This window comes from Mobula hypostoma, chromosome 29 (genome assembly GCF_963921235.1).
Source record: "Mobula hypostoma chromosome 29, sMobHyp1.1, whole genome shotgun sequence".
Classification (NCBI taxonomy): Eukaryota; Metazoa; Chordata; class Chondrichthyes; order Myliobatiformes; family Myliobatidae; genus Mobula; species Mobula hypostoma.
The window spans coordinates 31,212,135-31,239,912 of record NC_086125.1 but is presented as its reverse complement, the minus strand read 5'-3'; the positions used below and the strand labels follow the sequence as shown (position 1 = coordinate 31,239,912).

The 27,778-nt window shown below is 43.3% G+C and overlaps 1 protein-coding gene across 1 annotated transcript in view; it reads left to right on the top strand.

Moving 5' to 3' along the window:
- LOC134339490 (adhesion G protein-coupled receptor E2-like) overlaps positions 1 to 27,778 on the top strand; it is a 137,944-nt gene that overhangs the window by 18,872 nt on the left and 91,294 nt on the right. Inside the window, exons 2-3 of the mRNA XM_063036045.1 lie at positions 7,773 to 7,862; positions 17,721 to 17,879. Coding sequence (XP_062892115.1) covers positions 7,773 to 7,862; positions 17,721 to 17,879 — 249 coding nt within the window. The remainder of the gene's footprint in view (positions 1 to 7,772; positions 7,863 to 17,720; positions 17,880 to 27,778) is intronic.

Sequence of the window (27,778 nt, the reverse complement as noted above, 5' to 3'; positions counted from 1 at the left end):
TTGTGGATCCAGAACTAGCTTGCCCACAGAAGGCAAAGAGTGGTTGTAGACAGGTCATATTCCGCATGGAGGTCGGTCACCATTGGAGTGCCTCAGGGATCTGTTCTGGGACCCTTACTCTTTGTGATTTTTATAAATGACCTGGATGAGGAAGTGGAGGGATGAGTTAGTAAGTTTGCTGATGACACAAAGGTTAGAGATGTTGTGGATAGTGTGGAGGGCTGTCAGAAATTACACCGGGACATTGATAGGATGCAAAACTGGGCTGAGAAGTGGCAGATGGAATTCAACCCAGATAAGTGTAAAGTGGTTCATTTTGATAGGTCAAATACAATGGTTGAATATAGTATTAAAGGTAAGACTCTTGGCAATGTGGAGGATCAGAGGGACTTGGGGTCCGAGTAAATAGGATGCTCAAAGCAGCTGCGCAGATTGACTCTGTGGTTAAGAAGGCGTACTGTGTATTGGCCTTCATCAATTGTGGAATTGAATTTAGGAGCTGAGAGGTAATGTTAAGCTATATAGGACCCTGGTCAGACCCCACTTGGAGTACTGTGCTCAGTTCTGGTTGCCTCACTACAGGAAGGATGTGGAAATCATAAATGTGCAGAGGAGATTTACAAGGATGTTGCCTGGATTGGGGAGCATGCCTTATGAAAACAGGTTGAATAAACTTGGCCTTTTCTCCTTGGAGCGACGGAGGATGAGAGTTGACCTGATAGAGGTATATAAGATGATGAGAGGCATTGACCGTGTGGATAGTCAGAGGCTTTTTCCCAGGGCTGAAATGGTTGCCACAAGAGGACACAGGTTTAAGGTGCTGGGGAGTAGGTAAAGATGAGATGCCAGTTTTTTACTCAGAGAGTGGTGAGTGCGTGGAATGGGCTGCCAGCAATGGTGGTGGAGGTGGATACAATAGGGTCTTTTAAGCAACTTTTAGATAGGCGGAGCTTAGTAGAGGGCTATAGTTAAGCCGAGTAATTTCTAAGGTAGGGACATGTTCGGCACAACTGTGTGGGCTGAAGGGTCTGTATTGTGCTGTAGGTTTTCTATGTTTCTATTCAATCAGTTTCAATAAGGTTCCCCACTAATTCTTCAAAATTCCAGTGAGTACAGGCCTAAAGCTGCCAAACGTTCCTCATATGTTAACCTCTTCATTCCTGGAATCATCTTCGTAAACCTCATCTGGACTCCCTCCAATGACAAATAGTGAATGCATTAGTGATAATTTTTCAAAACTCTTTAGATTCTGGACTAGTTCCTGAGGATTGGAGGGTGGCTAATGTAACCCCACTTTTTAAAAAAGGAGGGAGAGAGAAACCACGGAATTATAGACCGGTAAGCCTGACATCAGTGGTGGGGAAAATGCTAGAGTCAGTTATCAAAGATGTGATAACAGCACATTTGGAAAGCGGTGAAATCATCGGACAAAGTCAGCATGGATTTGTGAAAGGAAAATCATGTCTGATGAATCTCAGAATTTTTTGAGGATGTAACTAGTAGAGTGGATAGGGGAGAACCAGTGGATGTGGTATATTTGGATTTTCAAAAGGCTTTTGACAAGGTCCCACACAGGAGATTAGTGTGCGAACTTGAAGCACATGGTATTGGGGGTATGGTATTGATGTGTATAGAGAATTGGTTGGCAGACAGGAAGCAAAGAGTGGGAATAAACAGGGCCTTTTCAGAATAGCAGGCAGTGACTACTGGGGTATCGCAAGGCTCAGTGCTGGGACCCCAGTTGTTTACAATATATATTAATGACTTAGATGAGGGAATTAAATGCAACATCTCCAAGTTTGCGGATGACACGAAGCTGGGCAGCAGTGTTAGCTGTGAGGAGGATGCTAAGAGGATGCAGGGTGACTTGGGTAGGTTAGGTGAATGGGCAAATTCATGGTAGATGCAGTTTAATGTGGATAAATGTGAGGTTATCCACTTTGGTGGCAAAAACAGGAAAACAGATTATTATCTGAATGGTGGCCGATTAGGAAAAGGGGAGGTGCAACGAGACCTGGGTGTCATTATACACCAGTCATTGAAAGTGGGCATGCAGGTACAGCAGGCGGTGAAAAAGGCGAATGGTATGCTGGCATTCATAGCAAGAGAATTCAAGTACAGGAGCAGGGAGGTACTACTGCAGTTGTACAAGGCCTTGGTGAGACCACATCTGGAGTATTGTGTGCAGTTTTGGTCCCCTAATCTAAGGAAAGACATTCTTGCCATAGAGGGAGTACGAAGAAGGTTCACCAGATTGATTCCTGGGATGGCAGGACTTTCATATGATAAAAGACTGGATCGGCTAGGCTTATACATGTTGGAATTTAGAAAATTGGGGGGGATCTTACTGAAACGTATAAAATCCTAAAGGGATTGGACAGGCTAGATGCAGGAAGATTGTTCCCGATGTTGGGGAAGTCCAGAACGAGGGGTCACAGTTTGAGGATAAAGGGGAAGCCTTTTAGGACCGAGATGAGGAAAAACTTCTTCACACAGAGAGTGGTGAATCTGTGGAATTCTCTGTCACAGGAAACAGTTGAGGCCAGTTCATTGGCTATATTTAAGAGGGAGTTAGATATGGCCCTTGTGGCTAAAGGGATCAGGGGGTATGGAGAGCAGGCAGGTACAGGGTTCTGAGTTGGATAATCAGCCATGATCATACTGAATGGGGGTGCAGGCTCGAAAGGCCGAATGGCCTACTCCTGCACCTATTTTCTATGTTTCTATGTTTCTATATCCTTTCTGAGATATGGGACCAAAAACTGTTAACAATACTCCATTCTCCTCACATCCCCATACCATCCAAACTTCACTTAAATCTTGAAATTGTGCTCGTATGTACCACTTGCACTAGCAGCTCATTCCACACTCCCACCACCGCCTGTCTGAAGAAGTTTCCACTCATGTTCCCCTTAACCTTTCCATCTTTCATCCTTAAGCTATGACCTCTAGCTGTAGTCCCACTGAACCTCAGTGGAAAAAGTTGGAGGAACTCAGCAACACACACAATATGCTGGAGGAACTCTGCAGGCCAGGCAACATCTATGGAAAAGAGTACAGTCGATATTTCGGGCCAAGACCCTTCAGCAGGACTGGAGAAAAAATGCTGAGGAGCAGATTTTAAAAAGTGGGAGAAAGGGAGAGAGTAACACAATTTGAAGGAGAAGGGATGAAGTAAAGAGCTGGGGAGTTGATTGGTGAAAGAGATACAGGGCTGGAGAAGGGGTGTCTGATAAAAGAGGACAGAAGGCCATGGAAGAAAGAAAAGGGGGAGAGGAGCACCAGAAGGAGGTAATCGGTGGGCAAGGAGGTAAGGTAAGAGAGCAAAAGGGGATGAGGAATAGTAAAAGAGGAAAAGGGAGGAATTACCGGAAGTTCGAGAAATCGATGTTCATGCCATCAGGTTGGAGGCTGCCCATACGGAATATAAGGTGTTGTTCCTCCAACCTAAGTGTGGCCTCATCGTTACAAAGAAGGAGGCTATAGATAGACATAGCGGAGTGGGAATGGGGAGAGAAGTTACAATGGGCGGCTGCTCTGAGATCCCGCTTTGTCTGGTAGACGGAACGTCTCCCAATCTACATCGGGTCTCAATGTTATACAGGAGGCCATACCGGGAGCAGCAAACATAGTAAATGACCCCAAAGGACTCACAGGTGAAGTGCTGTCTCAACTGGAAGGACTGTTTAGGGCCCTGAATAGTAGTGAGCGAGGAAGTGTAAGGGCAGGTGTATCACTTGTTCCGCTTGCCAGGATAAGTGACAGGAGGGAGATCAGTGGGGAGGGACAAATGGACAAGGGAGTCATGTAAGGAGTGATCCCCGTAGAAAACAGAAAGTGAGGCGGAGGGAAAGATGGGCTTGGTGGTGTGCTCCCACTAGAGATGGCGAAAATTGTGGAGAATTATGTGCTAGACATGGAGGCTGGTGGGGTAGTCGGTGAGGACAAAAGGACACCTTTTGGTAGGTTGGCAGGAGGATGGGGTGAGAGCAGACGTGCATGAAATGGAAGAGATGTAGTTGAGGGCAGTATTGATGGTGGAGAAAAGGAAGCTCTTTTCTCTGAAGAAGGAGGACATCTCTTTCGTTCTGGAATGAAAAGCTTCATCCTGAGAGCAGACGCAGCAGATTCAGAGGAATTCAGAGAAGGGATGGGAGAAGGTATACTCCAGGTAGCTGTGAGGGTCCATGGGTTTGTAATACAAGTAACAGGGTTGGAGGAGGTCAGCTATACTCTTTTCCGTAGATGCTGCCTGGCCTTCTGAGCTCCTCCAGCATTTTGTGTGTGTTGTTTGGATTACCAGCATCTGCAGATTTTCTCTTGTTTGTAAGGAACTCGGTAGCTTAGGCAGCATTTATGGAAAAGTTGACATTTTGGGCCAAGACCCCTCTGCAGGACTGAGAGGGAAGGGGTGAGATGCTTGAATTAGGTGGGGGGAGGGAAAAGAGGATTGCTGGAATGTGATATGTGAAGCCAGCTGGTGGGAAAAGTCAAAAGCTGGAGAAGATGGGTGATGAGTGAACAATGGGAGAAAGGGAAGTGGGAGGGAATCCAGGGGGAAGTAATAGGCAGGTGAGAAGAAGTAAACAGTCAGAGTGGGGAATAGAAGGTGGGGGAGAGAATTCTTTTCACCAGAAGGAGAAATCTATATTCATACCATCAAGTTGGAGGGTACCCAGGTAGAGTATAAGGTGTGCTCATCCACCCTGAGGGTGGCCTCATCTTGGCACAAGAGGACGCATGGATTGACATGTCGGAAAGGGAAGGGGAATCAGAATTAAAGTGTTTGGCCACTGGCAAGTCCTGCTTCTGGTGTCTAGTGCAGAGGTATTGGACAAAGAGGTCCTCCAATTTACAAAGGGTCTCACCAACATAAAAGAAGCCCTTTTGGAAGCACTGGACACCATAGACAACTCCCATAGATTCATGGAAGAACTGTTACCTCTCCTGGATGGTCTGTTTGGGGTCCTGAATGGAGGTGAGGGAAGAGATGTATGGGCAGAGGTAGCACTTAGGCCTCTTGCATGGATAAGTGTCTGGAAAGAGATTACTGGGGAGGAACAAATGGACAAGAGAATCACGAAGGGAGCAATCCCTGTGCAAAGTGAAGCAGGGGAGGTAAAGATATATTTAGTGGTGGGGTTCCTTTGGAGATGGTGGAATTTGCAAAAGATAATGTGTTGGATGTGGGGGCTGATGGAGCAGTAGGTAAGGACAAGGAGAGTCTCTGTCACCTTTACAACACCAGAAAGATGTAATGAACGCAGATGTGTGGAAAATGGAGAAGGTGCAAGTGAGGGCAGCATCAATAGCAAAGGGAGTGAAACCTCAATTCTTAATGAAGGAGGACATCTCAGATGTCCTAGAATGGAAAGCCACATCCTGGGAACAGATGAGACCAAAGCGAAGAAACTGAGACAGGAACAGTATTTTTACAGGAGATGGTGTCAAGAAAATTATAGTCAAGACAACCATGGGAGTCAGTAAGTTTATAAAAGGTGTCAGTTGATATTTTGATTCCAGAGATGGAGACAGAGAGATCAAGAAAGGGGAGGGAGGTGTCAGAGATGGCCCAAGTGAACTGAAGGGCAGGATGGAAATTAGAGCAAATTGATGAAATTGGCGAGCACAGCCTAGGTGCACAAAACAGCGCCAATGCAATTGTCAATATAGAGAAGGAAGTGTTAGGGGGTATGACCAGGGAAGGCTTTGAACATAGACTGTTCTACATAGCTGAAGTGAAACACTTCACACTTGTCTGAAGTAAATTCGACTTGCAATTTCTCAGCCTATATTGCCAGCTGATGCAGATCTCACTACAGGCTCTGATAATCTTCCTCACTGTCCACTACACCCTCAATCTTGGTGTTGTCCACAAATTTGCTGATTCAGTTAACCACTTTATCATCCAGATCATTGATGATAAACAAACATAGATGAGAAACAAACAATGGAGCCAGCACCAGCCCCTGAAGCACTCCACTAGTCACTGGCCTCCAGTCAGAGAGGCAATTACTGTATGTACTAGCACTCTCTGGCTTCTCCCACAAATCCAATGTCTAATCTATTTTACTACCTCATCTTGAATGTATATTTTTCTACTACTTACAAATCAATTGGATGTCACTGGGTAGTCCATATCTGTTTTTCATCATGATTTGCCCCTGAGTTTAGGAGGCATCTAAGAATTGTCTACATAACAGAGGATTTGGGGTCAGAAAGGGCCAACCCAGGTAAGAGGGACAAATTTTCTTTTCTGAAGAATGTCAGTGAAATGGCTAAGTCTTAACCATTATGGTTAAGTAGCCTCATGACCACTTTTTCTAGAACTCATGTTTTTTCAACTCCACTTATTATGATGTGATTTTTTGTCCATACTCAAGATTATTCTTTCAGTGATTTATCCATCACTCTACATGGAGACACAGGGGCTACAGATGCAGGAATATGGAACAACATAGAAAACACTGGAGGAATTTAGTGGGCCATACAGCATCTGTGGAGAAAAATGGGCAATCAACATTTTGGTTTGAAAGCTTTCGATTTGGACTCAGATGAAGGGTCACAAACTGAAATGTTGACTGTCCATTCCTCAGAGTATATAAAGCTCTTCATAAAACTCTAGTTAGGCCACATCTGGAGTATTGCATAGAGTTTTGGTCACCCCATTATAGGAAGGATGTCAAGGCTTTAGAGAGGGTGCAGAGGCTGTGGGGAGATCATATAGAAGTCTATAAGATTACAGGAGGCATAGACAGAGTTGACAGACGGTATTTTTTTTTTCTCAGGGTTGAAATGTCTAAGGCCAGAGGGCATGCATTTAAGGTGAAAGGAGTAATTTCAAAGGAGATGTAAAGGCTAGTTGTTTACACAGAGAGTGGTGCGTGTTGGGAATGCACTGCATGGGGTAGTGCTAGAGGCAGATATGTTAAAGTCTTTTAAGAGAAATTTAGATTGGCACATGAATGTGAAGAAAATGGAATGATATGGACATTGTGCAAGCAGAATAGATTAGCTTGGTCAGCCATTGATTTCTACTTTAATTGGTTTGACCCAATTCTGGGCCTAAGGACATATGCTATACTGTTCTATGCTCTATGCTCTGCTACTTGGATAAGTTTTTTGTGTACAACATCGACCTTACAAACTCAGCAGGCACTTTAAGATATCCAGTGGTAGATTAAAGAAACAAAAGTTGGCTCTATTTTAATGTATTTGTCATTGTTTCAGGCTATTTCAGTAGCCTTGAATACTTCTACCCTTGAAACTGCATGTTATTCCAAACCTCTCCTTTGCTCACTTAAGCAAAGAAACCTTATTGCCACAGACATCGAAACAATTTTACAGTGTAAATATTTCAGGCTTTAGGTATTGCTAGCAATGCTGGAATGTATAACTATAGCTAGATATTCTTGAAAAGCTGTTGGTTCATTCATTTCCCTCTTTGAAATGGGGGTTTTGCCATTGATGCAGTTAGTAGAATTTCGAAGAGGTTAAGCTATTGCTGAATGATTATGGCTATACTTCCCATTCAAGGTCAAATGTGATGTTCAGGGGAATATTATGGTTGTGATATTATTCAGCCTAGCTGGTTTATGTCAATATGTCAAAGTAATTTTATTGATCACATCTTTGCAGAGTCACAGAGCTTTTCTCTAAATTTAGTCAATTAGTAAAGCATTAACCATGTTTCCTTTCCTTATTTGTGGTTCTGTAGGAGTGGAATGAAGTATGAAATGGACTCTTACCAAGTTTTTTCTGGTTTCTTTTAGTGATTTACTTCAGTCACCTAAGGACTCAAGTTGTACCCAATCGGTGTCCGAATGGATACATTCAACAGAGTAATACTAATGGCTGTGTTGGTGAGTCAGAATGCAACATTTTCACACAAAGAATCTCTTTACTGTTCACTCTCCCTGCACCCGTCAGCCAAAGCTCCGAAAAAGAAATAAACAACTTATTTTCCTGGGCTATTCACAACTAAAGAAGCTCCTGATTCTGAAGTGAATGGGAGGCTGTGGTGTCCAAACACATACATCTATACAGTGATTTTGGGACAGATATCACAGAAACACTGAAGCAGGAATGTAAGTCAGATCCGCCATTCGATATGATCATGACCTATCATTCACTTTCAGTGCCCCATTCCTGCTTCCTCTCCTCTTGATCCCCACAACCCTAAAAAAATCTAACTTCTGGAATATATTTCATGTTTAGGCTTCAACTTGTTTCTGCAGCAGGGCATTTCCCAGATTCAGCATTCTCTCAGAGCAGAAATCTCTCTTCCTCCCTGTCTTAAATAAATACATTATTATACGATGACTCCTGTTCCTAGACTGCTTAGCCATCAGGAACATTCATACTGCACCTTATCTCCCAGTCCTGTTAGCATTCCCATTCTTCTAAACTCTGGTGAGTATGTCACTAAGTGATACAACTCTCCAGGCATCAGGAATACCTTAGGAATCTGTCCAGTGGACCTTTGGTGAATTATTTTCATAGTTAGAACATCCTTCCTTAGATAAGGAGACCAGATCTGTACACAATACTCCAGGTGCAGGCTCATCATGGTTTTGCACATCTCTACTTTTAATACTGGAGTTCCCTGTAACAAAGGTGAACAGACCATTTTTTGACCTATCATCTGTTGCATCTGCATGAAGACATCCAGGTACTGTCGTAACTGCTCTTTTCCACCATTCAGATAATCTGCCTTCCTGATATATTGCCTCCAAAGTGGATAACTTCAAATTATTCATATTGTACTGCATCAGCCTAGTATCTAGGCACTCCCTCTTCCTGTTAATTAACCTTGAGTCTTCTGTATCCTCTAGGCTGATATTCCCACCCAGCTCTGTATTATCTGTAAAACTAAAGACAGTACTATTAATTCCTTCATCCAAATCATTAATTTATGGTAAGCAACTACGGTTCCAACAATGATCTCTGTGATTCTTAACCCAGTGATTGCCACTCAGAATAAACCATGTTTATTTCTGTTTCGTGTGGGCCAAATATTTTTTTTTATCTAGATCAGTACCTTGCCCTCATCCCATGTTGACTTAATTTCTGTGGGATATTAGCAACAGCTTTCTGGAAGTTTAAATACACCACATCCACTGGTTGTCCTTTACACATCCTCATTTTTTACAGATGCCCACTGAGTTTGTCCAATTCAGTCATTCTTCAAGTGCCCTGTCATTGATGTCAGCCTAACTGTTCTATGAGTTCCTGTTTTATCTTGCGAGGGTTACATTCGCCCTTGTTAATTAGAACTGTTCCAGAACTAAACAAAGCTGGAAAGTGATCACCAATACTTTGGCCAACTTTAGTGTCACTTCCCAAAGTACTTGCAATGCAGTCTATTGGGCTCTGGGAATTTAAAAGTCTTTAATCCTTTCAATATTTTTAATACTATTTTCCACAAATACTGAGTTTCTTTAGTTCCCTCCTTTCATTAGACCCTGTGTTCCTTAATATATCTGGGAAGTTGTTGCATGAGAAGGGATAGGAACAGGCATGATCAGCTAAGGAGTATGACAGGTGGCTGACTTTTGCACCTAATTCATACATTTTTGAGCTTTTATTAAACCTTGAATCATTTTCTCTTCAATTCAGATGAAAATGAGTGCTCTGTAAAGAACAGTGACAGTGTTGTAGAAGCTTTATGTGGTACAAATACTGTTCGTTACAACGCAGAGGGAAGCTTCTATTATAAATGTAAGGAAGGATATATGAACTCAAACAATAAAAGTAACTTCACAGAGTGGGAAAACTGCATAGGTGAATAATAACACCCATAGTTTTGGTACTTAGCGCTTTACTTTTTGAAGCATTCCGAAGTTTCCCTTGACCTTAAGCATGGGTCGGTCAGAAGACATCTTGTTGTTCTTTTCAGGTATAAAGTGACAGTACTCAAAAGTCAAGCCTCCTACGGCTATTTCAATGTTGCTGCAATGTCTCTGCCAATGGCCCAAATACAAGTCTCATTCCCCCATTTTCCCCAGCGATTTAAATCAAATCTCCAATTGATACAGTTTTTCTTCATATCCCCTCACCCCAGACCTTGAACTCTCTACTAATGGGAGGTTAATAAGCTTCCCTCTATTCATCTCATCTGATCCTGTTGTGGACTTTTCTGTCTCTAGGAATAAAAGCTAAGAAGTGATTTCCATCTGTTGAATCAAGTAATTCAATCAGATGAAAAATGATGGCAGATTTTTCAAAATGAGAGTCAGAATCAGGTTTAATATCACCAGCATATATCATGAAATTTGTTGACTTTGTAGCAGCAGTACAATGCAATACATGATAATACCATAGGAAAGCTGTTAAAACTACTTTATACTTTATACTTTATTGCCGCCAAACAATTGATACTAGAACGTACAATAATCACAGCAATATTTGATTCTGCACTTCCCACTCCCTGGATTACAAATATTAAGTATTAAAATATTAAAAAACTGTAAAAATTAGTAAATATTAAAAAATTAAATCATAAATCATAAATAGAAAATAGAAAAATGGAAAGTAAGGTAGTGCAAAAAAACCGAGAGGCAGGTCTGGATATTTGGAGGGTATGGCCCAGATCCGGGTCAGGATCCGTTCAGCAATCTTATAACAGTTGGAAAGAAGCAGTTCCCAAATCTAGCTGTACGAGTCTGTAAGCTCCTGAGCCTTCTCCCGAACGGAAGAGGGATAAAAAGTGTGTTGGTTGGGTGGGTCGTGTCCTTGACTATCCTGGCAGCACTGCTCCGACAGTGTGCGGTGTAAAGTGAGTCTTAGGATGGAAACAACAGGAATTCTGCAGATGCTGGAAATTCAAGCAACACACATCAAAGTTGCTGGTGAACGCAGCAGGCCAAGCAGCATCTGTAGGAAGAGGTGCAGTCGACGTTTCAGGCCGAGACCCTTCGTCAGGACTAACTGAAGGAAGAGGATGGAAGATTGGTTTGTGTGATGTGTTGTGCTGTGTTCACGATCTCCTGCAGCTTCTTTCGGTCTTGGACAGGACAACTTCCATAGCAGGTTGTGATGCACCCTAGAAGAATGCTTTCTATGGTGCATCTATAAAAATTAGTGAGGGTTTTAGGGGACAGGCCAAATTTCTTTAGTTTTCTCAGGAAGTAAAGGCTCTGGTGGGCCTTCTTGGCAGTGAACTCTGCTTGGTTGGACCAAGTCAGGTCATTTGTGATATTGACCGCGAGGATCTTAAAGCTTTTGACCTGTTCCACTTGCGCACCACCGATGTAAATTGGGTCGTGCGGTCCGGTACTCCTTCTAAAGTCAACAACCAATTCCTTCGTCTGCTGACGTTGAGGGATAGGTTATTATCTTCGCACCATACCACCAGGTTCTTAATTTCCTCTCTGTACTCAAACTCATCATTACCCGAGATACGACCTACAATTGTTGTGTCATCTGCAAACTTATATATTGAGTTTGATGGAAACTTGGCTACACAATCATGGGTGTACAGTGAGTACAGCAGGGGGCTGAGTACACAGCCTTGAGGGGCACCAGTGCTCAGAGTGATTGCAGAGGAGAGCTTGTCCCCTATTTTAACAGCCTGGGTCCTGTCTGTGAGGAAGTTGAAGATCCAGCTGCAGATCTGAGTACTAAGGCCCAGGTTCTGGAGCTTAGGAATCCGTTTATTTGGAATGATGATATTAAAGGCAGAGCTGTAGTCAATGAAAAGGAGCCTTACGTATGCGTCTTTATTCTCCAGATGTTCTAAGGAGGAATGTAGGGCCAGAGAGATGGCATCTGCCGTTGACCTGTTGCTCCGGTATGCGAATTGCAAAGCGTCGAGGTTGACCGGTAGGCTGTGGTTGATGTGTGCCATAACCAGTCTCTCGAAGCACTTCATGGCAATTGATGTCAGAGCCACAGGTCGATATTCATTCAGGCATGCCACCTTGCTCTTCTTCGGCACTGGGATTATCGATGCCTTCTTAAAACACGAGGGGAGCTTAGACTGAAGCAAGGAGCAGTTGAAGATGTCAGCAAACACTCCAGCTAGCTCGCTTGCACAGGCCCAGAGAACCCGTCCTGGGATGCCATCTGGTCCCATCACCTTCCTTGGATTTATCTTCAGGAAGGCCCTTCTAACGTCCTCCTCGGTGACGATAAATCTCAATGCCACCAGGTCTGATTCATCTGGAGGGAGCGGGATGCTCCTGTTCTGTTCAAATCTTCTGTAGAATACGTTAAGTTCGTCAGGAAGAGAAGCACCACAGTTATTGATATACCCAGCCTTTTCTTTGTGCCCAGTGATCTCATTTAGACCCTGCCATAGTCTACTGGCATCCCTTTGGTTAGGCTGGGCTTCCAACTTGGCTCGATACTGCCTCTTGGTGCCCTTAATGGGTTTCTGGAGTTCATGCCTGGATTCCGTGTCATGCCTGGTATTACCGGACCTAAAAGCTGCAGATCTAGCCTTTAACAGGGACTTGACCTCATAATTCATCCAAGGTTTCTGGTTAGGGAATATTGTTAAAATAAATAATTAGTGTAAAAAATTGGAAATAAAGAAGTAATGAGGTAGTGCTCATGGGCTCAATGTGTATTCAGAAATCAGATGGCAGAGAGAAAGAAGCTGTTCCTGAATCACTGTGTGTGCCTTCAGGCTTCTGTACCTCCTTCCTGAAAGTAGCAAGGAGAAGAGGGCGTGTCCTGAGTGGTGGGGGTCTATAATAATGGACACTGCCTTTCTAAGGCACCTCTACTTGAAGATGTCCTGAATACTGAGGAGGCTAGTGTTTGTGATGGAACCGACTAATTTTAGAACATTCTGCAGCTTACTTTGATCCTGTGTAGTAGCCCCTCATGCCCATCACAGATGGTGATGCATCCAGTTAGAACACTCTCCACAGTACATTTGTAGAAATTTGCAAGTGCTTTTGGTGACATACCAAATCTCTTCAAACTCCTTCTGAAATATAACCACTGTCTTGCCTTCTTTATAACTGCATGGATAAAAGACCATAATACATAGAAGCAGAATAAGGCCATTCAGCCCATCTAGTCTGCTTCACCATTACATCATGGCTGATCCCGGATCCCACTCAAACTCATCCTATCTTCTCACCATATTCTATGAGACCAGGATAGGTTCTTGGAGATATTGACAGCCAGGAACTGGAAAGAGATCAGTTTCTCCACTTCTGACCCTCTTTGAGGACTGGTGTGTGTTCCTTCGTCTTACTCTGTCTGAAGTCTACAATCAGTTCTTTGGTCTTACCGGTGTTGTATAAGAGGTTGTTGCTGTGACAACACTAACTAGCTGATTTATCTCACTTCTGTATGCCTTTTTGTCACCATCTGAGATCCTGCCAACAATAGTTGTATCATCATCAGACTATGGAAATTGGCATGGAGTCAATGGAAATAAGGCAAACAAGCAGTGAGGTCATGGAAACTATACATATTGAGGAGGAGGAAGTGCTTGTTATCTTGAGGCAAATCAGAGTAGGTAAATCCCCAGGATCTGACAGGGTATTCCCTTGAACCTTGAAGGAGACTAGTGTTGAAATTGTAGGGGCCCTGGCAGATATATTTAAAATATCGGTATCTACGGGTGAGGTGCCGGAGGATTGGAGGATAGCTCATTTTGTTCCGTTGTTTAAAAAAGGCTCTGAAAGTAATCCAGGAAAATATAGGCTGGTAGGTTTGATGTCGGTAGTAGGTAAATTATTGGAAGGAGTACTAAGAGATAGGATCTATATGTATTTGGATAGACAGGGTCATATTAGGGAGAGTCAACATGGCTTTGTGTGTGGTAGGTCATGTTTAACCAATCTATGAGAGTTTTTCAAGGAGGTTACCAGGAAAGTGGATGAAGGGAAGGCAGTGGATGTTGTCTACATGGACTTCAACTAAGACCTCTGACAAGGTCCCGCATGGGAGGTTAGTTCGGAAGATTCAGTCGCTAGATATACATGGAGAAGTGGTAAATTGGATTAGACATTGGCTCAATGGAAGAAGCCATAGAGTGGTAGTGGAGGCCTGCTTCTCAGAGTGGAGGCCTGTGACTAGTGGTGTGCCACAGGGATCAGTGCTGGGTCCATTGTTATTTATGATCTACATCAATGATCTGGATGATAATGTGGTAAATTGGATCAGCAAATTTGCTGATGATACAAAGATTGGAGGTGTAGTGGACAGTGAGGAAGGTTTTCAAAGCTTGTAGAGGGATTTGGACCAGCTGGAAAAATGGGCTGATAAATGGCAGATGGAGTATAATACAGACAAGTGTGAGGTATTGCACTTTGGAAGGACAAACCAAAGTAAAACATACAAGGTAAATGGTAAGGCACTGAGGAGTGCAGTAGAACAGAGGGATCTGGGAATACAGATACAAAATTCCCTAAAAGTGACATCACAGGTAGACGTCACAGGCAAAGAGAGCTTTTGGCACATTGGCCTTCATAAATCAAGGTATTGAGTATCAGATTTGGAATGTCATTGTGAGGTTGTATAAGGCATTGGTGAGGCTGAATTTGGAGTATTGCTTACAGTTTTGGTCAGCAAATTACAGGAAGGATATTAATAAGGTTGAAAGAGTGCAGTGAAGGTTTACAAGGTTGTTGCTGGGACTTGAGAAACTGAGTTACAGAGAAAGGTTGAATAGGTTAGGACTTTATTTCCTGGAGCGTAGAAGAATGAGGAGAGATTTGATGGAGGTATATAAAATTATGATGGGTATAGTTAGAGTGAAAGCAAGCAGGCTTTTTCCACTGAGGCTATGTGAGGACATGGGCTAAAGGTGAAGGGGGAAAAGTTTAAAGGGAACATTAAAGGGGGCTTCTTCACACAGAGAGTGGTGGGAGTGTGGAATGAGCTGCCAGATGAAGTGGTAAATGCGGGCTCACTTTTAACATTTAAGAAATCTTGGATGAGAGGAGTATGGAGGTATATGGTCCAGGTGCAGTTCGGTGGGACAAGGCAGAAAAGTGGTTCGGCACAACCAAGAAAGGACAAAAGTCCTGTTTCTGTGGTGTAATGTTCTATGGTTCTACTGAGAGGCAACAGTTTTCTGGTGGTTCATAAAGCAAGAAATACAACTAAGTACTTTATTATTGGCATTTTTTCTGTGGTTAAATTGTGGTAAACTATCACTGCAAACAATGAAGAAGTGAGCAAAGGTGAGGTTGACTTGCAGGTTGAGGCATGTGGGTTCAATGCAAATTCGGAGCATCGCAAGTTTGAGGAGAAGTGGTCTTAGCAGGGTCGGGGCATGTTCTGGACGGAGTCAGAATCTGAAACAGAATTGGAGCGAGCGGAGCGGAGAAATTTTGGAGAAGCTACATAGATCATCCACCTAAGCTGCGAGCGAGTTTGGATTGATCTAAGTTCCGGGCTGATTTGGAAAGGTCGGGTAGGGGAAAGAACATGGTGGCAGGATCCAGGCACAGAGCACACTGTATTGGTAAGGCAGGGCCTGTGTCCTGTGCAGAGGATGACCCAGTGGTAGAAAATTTAAACGCAGCCCAGATGGACTGAAAAGGCAGGGTTTCAGGACTGGAGGCAAGGGTCGGGCCAGTTTTGTTTACTGCTTCGAGACATTTGCTTCACTCTTCATGGAACTGAGGCTGTGTAACTACTCCCTCTGCTCTGGGCTTTGTGTCTGTGAGCTTCAAGGTGATTTTCCCTGCTATATGATGAACCAAGGCTGCAGCTATGAGCTTGGCCTGGCTGTCATGGTATTTACAGGTTTATTCACAATGGAGCTCCCTATTTTGCTTCCCGGGCAAAACATTTTCTTCCAATACTATGCCTGCAAAATTAATTCCATTTCTCAATGCATTGGACTCAAGGTGATATTACATTCAGGAAAAGATTTCTGGCAAATAGGTGCACTCTAAACGAAGCAACAGACAAATTTTTAGATATGAAGGCGAGGTACCAATTCAGCCGTGTTCTTACAGAACAATAGAGCAGGTATGAACGGCCTATTGACCTACTCTTGATCTGTTTCTCAACTTTTTACACTCTCCTACAATAACTCTTTAATCTTTATGAAATTTTCCCTGTTCTTCTGCTTCTTAAGACCGTAAAGAATGATACCATTAAGAAAGTCTTTGACTTCAAGTACCTCGGATCAAGAGTGATGAGTTCAGAGGAGGATATAAAGATACGGAATGTGCTGGCGTGTAGGGCTATGAACGACATGAAGGAAATCTGGAAGTCAAAACTGACCAGAGGGCTTAAAAAGAGGATCTTCATAGCATTTATAGAGTCCATTCTCACGTACGGATGTGAGACGTGGACACTCACCAAGACTATGTGGAAGTCTCTTGATGGTTGTTATACACGAATGCTCTGGATGGCTCGTGACGCGAGGTCACAATAGCACATGACGAACGTTGAGCTCTATGATGACCAACCGATGCTCACCACTAAAATCGAGGTGAGAAGACTGCAACTAGCGGGGCACTGTCTACGCCACCCTGAGCTACCTGCCAGCCTAGTCATCATATGGGAGTCCAGGCATGGCAGGATGAACCCTGGGCACCCTCCCAAGACTATGGTCAACACGCTCTAGAAGACAGCTGCGTGGCTAATGTAGATGAACTGAACACACTGATGAGGGAGAGGGAGAAGTGGAGAGTGCGTCATCGTGCCCGACACCAGCCCCCTAGGCCTGAGTCGATGTAGTAGTAGTAGTCTGCTTCGTAACATCGGCACTATCTTTGTTACCCAATTAATATTCCATAATCTTATCAATTAATTATTCAGGTTAAATAATCTTCCTTTCTGTTCCATTTCAACCGTGCATCATGGACCTCAGCTTCACATAGTGAAACCTGAATGAAGCAATGTGGCTCTCAACAACAACCAGGGCATCTGAGAGAAATGGATGCAGCCTTTTACCCATGAAGAAGCTTTGTCTCAGTGACAAGATCTTGCTGGAGCCGCTCATGGTGATGTTTGTCTTTCTGTCCCATATGCCCACAATACAGGTGATAATGATCTCTCAAAGCACGTAAACCCTTGAGTGGAAGAGCCATTAATAGCTCCTTACTGTGGCTCACTGAAAGCCTGCGACCAGCCCGAGATGCCAGGCGAGGCTGTACGTTAAGTACCATCATCACAGGGATGCTTCAGAACTTCCCTGGTCATTTGGACAGCTGGTGGTTATTCTGTTGCAATTATATATTGTCCAATTCATAAAGTGTTCTCATTATAAAATAATGTTCAGATTGGACCCTTTCCTTAATCCACTTAGTTGGCAGCAAATCTCCTGGCACATTTTGACATCCACTGGATGTGTCGACACTCTGTTAAGAAAACTGGGATGGGGATATTTCTCAGCTGGGAGAAAAGGTCACTGCAACCCAGTATAAAGAATACATACTATTCACATACGCAAACATGAGGAAACTAAACAAAGCTGGAAAGTGATCACCAATACTTTGGCCAACTTTAGTGTCACTTCCCAAAGTACTTGCAATGCAGTCTATTGGGCTCTGGGAATTTAAAAGTCTTTAATCCTTTCAATATTTTTAATACTATTTTCCACAAATACTGAGTTTGTTTGGTTCCCTCCTTTCATTAGACCCTGTGTTCCTTAATATATCTGGGAAGTTGTTGCATGAGAAGGGATAGGATCAGGCATGATCAGCTAAGGAGTATGACAGGTGGCTGACTTTTGCTCCGAATTCATACATTTTTGAGCTTTTATTAAACCTTGAATCATTTTCTCTTCAATTCAGATGACGATGAGTGCTCTGGAGGAAAAGACATTGTAGAAGCTTTATGTGGTACGAATGCTGTTTGTTACAACACGGCGGGAAGCTTCTACTGTAAATGTAAGGAAGGATATATGAACTCAAACAATGGAAGGAACTTCACAAAGCGGGAAAACTGCATAGGTGAGTAATAACACCCATATTTGAGGCATTCCGAAGTTTTCCCTTGACCTTAAGCATGGGTCGGTCAGAAGACATCTTGTTGTTCTTTTCAGGTAGAAAGTGGCAGTACTCAAAAATCAAGCCTCCTAAAACTATTTCAATGTTGCTGCAATGTCTCTGCCAATGGCCCAAATACAAGTCTCATTTCCCCATTTTCCCCAGCGATTTAAATCAAATCTCCAATTGATACAGTTTTTCTTCATATCCCCTCACCTCAGACCTTGAACTCTCTACTCATGGGAGGTTAATAAGCTTCCCTCTATTGATCTTGTCTAATCCTGTTGTGGACTTTTCTGTCTCAAGGAACAAAAGCTAAGAAGTGATTTCCATCTGTTGAATCAAGTAATTCAATCATGAGAGTCAGAATCAGGTTTAATATCACCAGCATATATCATGAAATTTGTTGACTTTGTAGCGGCAGTATAATGCAATACATGATAATAGTATAGAAAAACTGTTAAAACTACTTTATACTTTATTGCCGCCAAACAATTGATACTAAAACATACAATAATATTTGATTCTGTGCTTCCCACTCCCTGGATTACAAATATTCAATATTAAAAATAGTAAAAATTAGTAATATTAAAAATTTAAATTATAAATCATAAATAGAAAACAGAAAAATGGAAATGTAAGGTCGTGCAAAAAAACCGAGAGGCAGGTCTGGATATTTGGAGGGTACGGCCCAGATCCACGTCAGGATCCGTTCAGCAGTCTTATCACAGTTGGAAAGAAGCTGTTCCCAAATCTGGCCATACGATTCTTCAAGCTCCTGAGCTTTCTCCCGGAGGGAAGATGGACGAAGAGTGTGTTGGCTGGGTGGGTCGTTTCCTTGATTATCCTGGCAGCACTGCTCCGACAGCGTGCGGTGTAAAGTGAGTCCACGGACGGAATATTGGTTTGTGTGATGTGATGTGCCTCGTTTACAATCTTCTGCAGCTTCTTTCAGTCTTGGACAGGACAACTTCCATACCAGGTTGTGATGCACCTTAGAAGAATGCTTTCTATGGTGCATCTATAAAAATTAGTGAGGGTTTTAGGGGACAGGCCAAATTTCTTTAGTTTTCTCAGGAAGTAAAGGCGCTGGTGGGCCTTCTTGGCAGTGGACTCTGCTTGGTTGGACCAAGTCAAGTCATTTGTGATATTGACCCCGAGGAACTTAAAGCTTTTGACCTGTTCCACTTGCGCACCACTGATGTAAATTGGGTCTTGCGGTCTGGTACTCCTTCTAAAGTCAACAACCAATTCCTTCGTCTTGCTGATGTTGAGGGATAGGTTATTGTCTTCGCACAACGCCACCAGGTTCTTAATTTCCTCTCTGTACTCAAACTCATCATTACCCAAGATACGGCCTACAATTGTTGTGTCATCAGCAAACTTATATATTGAGTTTGATGGAAACTTGGCTACACAATGATGGGTGTACAGTGAGTACAGCAGGGGGCTGAGTACACAGCCTTGTGGGTCACCGGTGCTCAGAGTGATTGTAGAAGAGAGCTTGTCCCCTATTTTTACAGCCTGTGTCCTGTCTGTGAGGAAGTTGAAGATCCAGCTGCAGATCTGAGTGTTAAGGCCCAGGTTCCGGAAACCATAGAAACCATAGAAACTACAGCACAGAAACAGGCCTTTTGGCCCTTCTTGGCTGTGCCGAACCATTTTCTGCCTAGTCCCACTGACCTGCACACGGACCATATCACTCCGTACACATCCCATCCATGTATCTGTCCAATTTATTCTTAAATGTTACAAAAGAACCCACATTTACCACCTCGTCTGGCAGCTCATTCCATACTCCCACCACTCTCTGTGTGACGAAGACCCCCCTAACGTTCCCTTTAAACTTTTCCCCCCTCACCCTTAACCCATGTCCTCTGGTTTTTTTCTCCCCTTGCCTCAGTGGAAAAAGCCTGCTTGCATTCACTCTATCTATACCCATCATAATTTTATATACCTCTATCAAAACTCCCCTCATTCTTCTACGCTCCAGGGAATAAAGTCCTAACCTATTCAACCTTTCTCTGTAACTCAGTTTCTCAAGTCCCGGCAACATCCTTGTAAACCTTCTCTGCACTCTTTCAATCTTATTTATATCCTTCCTGTAATTTGGTGACCAAAACTGAACACAATACTCCAGATTCGGCCTCACCAATGCCTTATACAACCTCATCATAACATTCCGGCTCTTATACTCAATACTTCGATTAATAAAGGCCAATGTACCAAAAGCCCTCTTTACGACCCTATCTACCTGTGACGACACTTTTAGGGAATTTTGTATCTGTATTCCCAGATCCCTCTGTTCCACTGCACTCCTCAGTGCCTTCCCATTAACCCTGTATGTTCTACGTTGGTTTGTCCTTCCAACGTGCAATATCTCCCACTTGTCAGTATTAAACTCCATCGGCCATTTTTCAGCCCATTTTTCCAGCTGGTCCAAGTCCCTCTGCAGGCTCTGAAAACCTTCCTCACTGTCTACTACACCTCCAATCTTTGTATCATCAGCAAACTTGCTGATCCAATTCACCACATTATCATCCAGATCATTGATATAGATGACAAATAACAATCCCTGATCAGCACTGATCCCTGTGGCACACCACTAGTCACAAGCCTCCACTCTGAGAAGCAATTCTCTACCACCACTCTCTGGCTTCTTCCATCGAGCCAATGTCTAATCCAATTTACCACCTCTCCATGTATACCTAGCGACTGAATTTTCCTAACTAACCTCCCATGCAGGACCTTGTCAAAGGCCTTACTGAAGTCCATGTAGACAATATCCACTGCCTTCCCTTCATCCACTTTCCTGGTAACCTCCTCGAAAAACTCCAACAGATTGGTCAAACGTGACCTACCACGCACAAAGCCATGTTGACTCTCCCTAATAAGCCCCTGTCTATCCAAATGCTTGTAGATTCTGTCTCTTAGTACTCCCTCCAATAACTTACCTACTACTGACGTTAAACTCACCGGCCTATAATTTCCCGGATTACTTTTCGATCCTTTTTTAAACAACGGAACAACAGGAGCCACTCTCCAATCCTCCGCCATTTCACCCGTAGACAGCGACATTTTAAATATTTCTGCAATTTCAACACTAGTCTCCTTCAAGGTCCGAGGGAACACTCTGTCAGTTCCCGGGGATTTATCCACTTTAATTTTCCTCAAGACAGCAAGCACCTCCTCCTTTTTAATCTGTACACTTTCCATGGTCTCACTACTTGATTCCCTCAATTCCATAGATTTCATGCCAGCTTCCTTAGTAAATACAGACGCAAAAAACCTATTTAAGATCTCCCCCATTTCCTTTGGTTCCGCACAAAGCCGATGAGTGCTCTGGAGGGAAAAGTGTTGTAGAAGCTTTATGTGCTGCCAATACTGCTTGTAACAACACAGCGGGAAGCTTCTACTGTATATGTAAGGAAGCATATATGAACTCAAACAATGAAAGTAACTTCACAAAGCGGGAAAACTACACAGGTGAGTAATAACACCCATATTTGACGCATTCCGAAGTTTTCCGTTGACCTTAAGCATGGGTCGAGCAGAAGACATCTTGTTGTTCTTTTCAGGTAGAAAGTGGCAGTACTCAAAAATCAAGCCACCTACAACTATTTCAATGTTGCTGCAATGTCTCTGCCAACGGCCCAAATACAAGTCTCATTTCCCCGTTTTCCCTAGCGCTTTAAATCAAATCTCCAATTGATACAGTTTTTCTTCATAGCCCCTCGCCCCAGTCCTTGAATTCTCTACTCATGGGAGGTTAATAAGCTTCCCTCTATTCATCTCATCTAATCCTGTTGTGGACTTTTCTGTCTCTAGGAACAAAAGCTAAGAAGTGATTTCCATCTGTTGAATCAAGTAATTCAATCAGATGAAAAATAATGTCAGATTTTTCAAAATGAGAGTCAGAATCAGGTTTCATATCACCAGCATATGTCATGAAATTTGCTGACTTTGTAGCAGCAGTACAATGCAATACATGATAACAGCATAGAAAAACTGTTAAAACTACTTTATACTTTATTGCCACCAAACAATTGATACGACAACGTACAATAATCACAGCAATATTTGATTTTGTGCTTCCCACTCCCTAGATTACAAATATTAAATGTTAAAAATAGTAAAAATTAGTAAATATTAAAAATTTAAATTATAAATCATGAATAGAAAATAGAAAAATGGAAAAATAAAAAAACTGCAATCCCCGTATAAAGAATACATACTATTTACATATGCAAACATGAGGAAATCTGCAGATGCTGGAAATTCAAGCAACACACAGAAAATGCTGGTGGGACGCAGCAGGTTAAGGCAGCATCTATAGGAAGAAGTACAGTTGACATTTCGGACCGAGACCCTTTGTCAGGGCTAACTGAAAGAAGAGATAGTAAGAGATTTGTAAGGAGGAGGGGGAGATCTGAAATGATAGGAGAAGACAGGAGGGGGAGGGATGGAGCCAAGAGCTGGAAAGTTGATTGGCAAAAGGGATACAAGGCTGGAGAAGGGAGAGGATCATGGGACGGGAGGAGAGGAGCACCAGAGGAAGATGGAGAGCAGGCAAGGAGTTATAGTGAGAGGGACAGAGGGAGGAAAAAAAAGAGAGAAAAAGAAAGAAATCTCTCACTATCTCTTCTTTCAGTTAGTCCTGACGAAGGGTCTCAGCCCGAAACATCGACTGTACCTCTTCCTATAGACGCTGCCTTCACCTGCTGCATTCCACCAGCATTTTGTGTGTGTTGCTTGATATTATTCACATGTCTATTTCATATTGATTAGAGAAAATAATGAATGTTTCCAAATTCCAGTGTGTGAGCCAAATACTATATGTTTTTATACAGTGGGATCTTCTACTGCCTTTGCAAGAAAGGATTCATCCCATCAGGACCAACTAACTTCACAACTAACCAACTTTCCCTTGGTTTGACACGCTAACTGGCAGTCATCTGTTGTTCATGTCTGTAGTCGCCTCTTCCACCATCTGATATAGTCGTATCCCCTCTTGGTAAAATACCCTCAGTTTAGCAGGGTACGGGGTTTGGAATTTAATCTTTTCTTGCTTTAATATTCGTTTTGCTTCAGCGTATTCCTTCTGTTTCTGTAGGACCGCCGGGGGGTAATCATGATCAAAGTATGTTAACTTCCCGTTCCAAAAAACCCTCTTCTTACCCGAGGCCCTTGGTACAATCTCCGCCTTGCTTTTGAATCGAAGGAATTTAAGTAGTATTGAGCGTGGTTTACTTTCTCTGTCGCTGGACAAGCGAACGATGCGCCCTCTCAATTTCAATCTCCATGGTCCCGCAGCAGCTTGTCTACAAAGTCCATCAGTCTAGCAAGAGAATTCGAGTACAGGAGCAGGGAGGTACTACTGCAGTTGTACAAGGCCTTGGTGAGACCACACCTGGAGTATTGTGTGCAGTTTTGGTCCCCTAATCTGAGGAAAGACATCCTTGCCATAGAGGGAGTACAAAGAAGGTTCACCAGATTGATTCCTGGGATGGCAGGACTTTCATATGAAGAAAGACTGGATGAACTGGGCTTGTACTCGTTGGAATTTAGAAGATTGAGGGGGGATCTGATTGAAACGTATAAGATCCTAAAGGGATTGGACAGGCTAGATGCAGGAAGATTGTTCCCGATGTTGGGGAAGTCCAGAACAAGGGGTCACAGTTTGAGGATAAAGGGGAAGCCTTTTAGGACCGAGATGAGGAAAAATTTCTTCACAGAGAGAGTGGTGAATCTGTGGAATTCTCTGCCACAGGAAACAGTTGAGGCCAATTCATTGGCTATATTTAAGAGGGAGTTAGATAAGGCCCTTGTGGCTAATGGGATCAGGGGGTATGGAGGGAAGGTTGGTACAGGGTTCTGAGTTGGATGATCAGCCATGATCATACTGAATGTCGGTGCAGGCTCGAAGGGTCGAATGGCCTACTCCTGCACCTATTTTCTATGTTTCTATGTTTCTATCATCAATAAACCCTCTGCTCCTTCAGGAACATTATAAATCCTTATATTTTTCTATCGCGATCTTCTCTCCTGGTCAAGCAATTTAGTTTCCTGTTGCTTTAATATTTTTATCATCTTACTTACTATCTGTTCCATGTTTTGCACGTGATCTTCCAACTTCTCAATTCGAGTCTCTGCCACCGCTATCTTCTGATTGACATTGGCGAGCTCTGACTTTAACCCTATAACCATATAACAATTACAGCACGGAAACAGGCCATCTCGGCCCTTCTGGTCCGTGCTGAACTCTTATTCTCACCTAGTCCCACCGACCTGCACTCAGCCCATAACCCTCCATTCCTTTCCTGTCCATATATCTATCCAATTTAACTTTAAATGACAATATCAAACCTGCCTCAACCACTTCTGCTGGAAGCTCGTTCCACACAGCTACCACTCTCTGAGTAAAGAAGTTCCTCCTCATGTTACCCCTAAATTCTGTCCTTTAACTCTCAACTCATGTCCTCTTGTTTGAATCTCCCCCACTCTCAAAGGAAAAAGCCTATGCACGTTGTTACGTACCCCGTAACTGGGTTGCCAAACCAGCAGAAATGGATCACTCAGTTGGAGTCTGGAGTACTAGAACTAAGAAAGTTTTATTAAAGAAACAAGCAACACAGTAATCGAAAGGATAATAAATGCAACAGTTCAGCGATGATAAACACACATGTGCACAGAATTAAGATAACAGCATCAATCAAGCTCTATCGTTGTCTAGGGGTAAATGACCAAATTTCAAAGTGACTCAAACTTCAGGTCGCAGTAATCGTTGCCATGGCGATGGACAACGTGGGGTGGGGGGAGAGAGATAGAACAGGAACAACTGATCATTCAGAACGGCTTCACTCACAGACCGGCGAGATGGCTCACAAGCAACTTTTGGGCGGGTCCTTGGTGATGTCACCTGAGGTCACCGACTGTGACCCCTCCTCCAGATGCGGTCGATCCTCTGCAGTGAACCCGGCACCCAGGCAAGGGCGGACACACACCGGGTTCCCGCTGATCGTACCCTTCCCACCCTGGTCGTTGTCTGATACTTCTCACCCACTCGTGAGAGGCGCACCGCTTCCAGGGTCTCGTTACCTCGGGTGGCGTGTGTGTCTGTCTTAGCGAACCGGTCCCTTTTTATCCCCCTGCTGGGGTATCGCCTGTCCATCACTTCAAACAGTTCAGGGTTCAAAGGGGGGAGCCGCTCCAGACAGCTCTCTCTCTCCCCCGTCCCTTCATTACACATCTCCAGACGCTGCTCCATTGTTCCTTATCTCTCCATCCCCTGAGGGCAGGTGGCAGACCAACTGCTGATGCCACTGATGCTAGCCCAGGCCAGCAAACATCTTAATTTTATGTGTATTCTCGTCACAACGTCAACTCTATCAATCCCCCCTCATAATTTTAAACACCTCTATCAATTCCCCCCTCAACCTTCTACGCTCCAAAGAATAAAGACCTAACTTGTTCAACCTTTCTCTGTAACTTAGAAGATGAAAGCCAGGCAACATTTTAGTAAATCTCCTCTGTACTCTGTCAATTTTATTGACATCTTTCCTATAATTCAGTGACCAAAGCTGTACACAATACTCCAAATCTGGCCTTACCAATGCCTTGTACAATTTCAACATTACATTCCCACTCCTACACTCAATGCTCTGATTTATAAGGGCCACCATACCAAAAGCTTTCTTCACCACCCTATCCACATGAGATTCCACTTTCCGGGAACCATGCACCATTATTCCTAGATCCCTCTGTTCTGCTGCCTTCTTCAATGCCCTACCATTTACCATGTATGTCCTATTTTGATTAGTCCTACCAAAATGTAGTACCTCACATTTATCAGCATTAAACTCCATCTGCCATCTTTCAGCTCACTCTTCTCAGTGGTCTAAATCTCTCTGCAAGCTTTGAAAACCTACTTCATTATCCACAACTCCACCTATCTTAGAATCATCTGCATACTTACTAATCCAATTTACAACCCCATCATTCAGATCATTAATATATATGACAAACAACATTGGACCCAATACAGATCCCTGAGGCACACTGCTACACACCATCCTCCAAACTGACAAACAGTTATCCACCACTACTCTCTGGCATCTCCCATCCAGTCACTGCTGAATCCATTTTACTACTTCGACATTAACGGCTAACGATTGAACCTTCCTAACTAACCTTCCATGTGGAACCTTGTCAAAGGCCTTACTGAAGTCCATATAGACAACATCCACCACTTTACCCTTGTCAACTTTCCTTGTAACCTCATCAAAACTTCAATAAGATTTGTCAATTTTTTTTCTTTATCAAAGAAAAGAAATTGTTCAAAACCTCCCCCAGCTCTTTTGGCTCCACACATAGCCATCCACTCTGAATCTCTAAGGGACCAATTTTATGCCTCACTGTCCTTTTGCTATTAATATAACTGTAGAAATCCTTTGGATTTATTTTCACCTTACTTGCCAAAGCAGCCCCATATCTTAGAAACATAGAAACATAGAAAATAGGTGCAGGAGTAGGCCATTCGGCCCTTCAAGCCTGCACCACCATTTATTATGATCATGGCTGATCATCCAACTCAGAACCCCACCCCAGCCTTCCCCCCATACCCCCTGACCCCCATAGCCACAAGGGCCATATCTAACTCCCTCTTAAATATAGCCAATGAACTGGCCTCAACTGTTTCCTGTGGCAGAGAATTCCACAGACTCACCACTCTCTGTGTGAAGTAGTTTTTCCTAATCTCGGTCCTAAAAGGCTTCCCCTCTATCCTCAAACTGTGGCCCCTCGTTCTGGACTTCCCCAACATCGGGAACAATCTTCCTGCATCTAGCCTGTCCAATCCCTTTAGGATTTTATACGTTTCAATAAGATCCCCCATCAATCTTCTAAATTCCAACGAATACAAGCCCAGTTCATCCAGTCTTTCTTCATATGAAAGTCCTGCCATCCCAGGAATCAATCTGGTGAACCTTCTTTGTACTCCCTCTATGGCAAGGATGTCTTTCCTCAGATTAGGGGACCAAAACTGCACACAATACTCCAGGTGTGGTCTCACCAAGGCCTTGTACAACTGCAGTAGTACCTCCCTGCTCCTGTACTCGAATCTTCTCGCTATAAATGCCAGCATACCATTCGCCTTTTTCACCGCCTGCTGTACCTGCATGTCCACTTTCAATGACTGGTGTATAATGACACCCAGGTCTCGTTGCACCTCCCCTTTTCCTAATCGGCCACCATTCAGATAATAATCTGTTTTCCTATTTTTGCCACCAAAGTGGATAACTTCACATTTATCCACATTAAATTGCATCTGCCATGAATTTGCCCACTCACCCAACCTATCCAAGTCACCCTGCATCCTCTTAGCATCCTCCTCACAGCTAACACTGCCACCCAGCTTCGTGTCATCCGCAAACTTGGAGATGCTGCATTCAATTCCCTCATCCAAGTCATTAATATATATTGTAAACAACTGGGGTCCCAGCACTGAGCCTTGCGGTACCCCACTAGTCACCGCCTGCCATTCTGAAAAGGTCCCGTTTATTCCCACTCTTTGCTTCCTGTCTGCTAACCAATTCTCCATCCACATCAATACCTTACCCCCAATACCGTGTGCTTTAAGTTTGCACACTAATCTCCTGTGTGGGACCTTGTCAAAAGCCTTTTGAAAATCCAAATATACCACATCCACTGGTTCTCCCCTATCCACTCTACTAGTTACATCCTCAAAAAATTCTATGAGATTCATCAGACATGATTTTTCTTTCACAAATCCATGCTGACTTTGTCCGATGATTTCACCGCTTTCCAAATGTGCTGTTATCACATCCTTGATAACTGACTCCAGC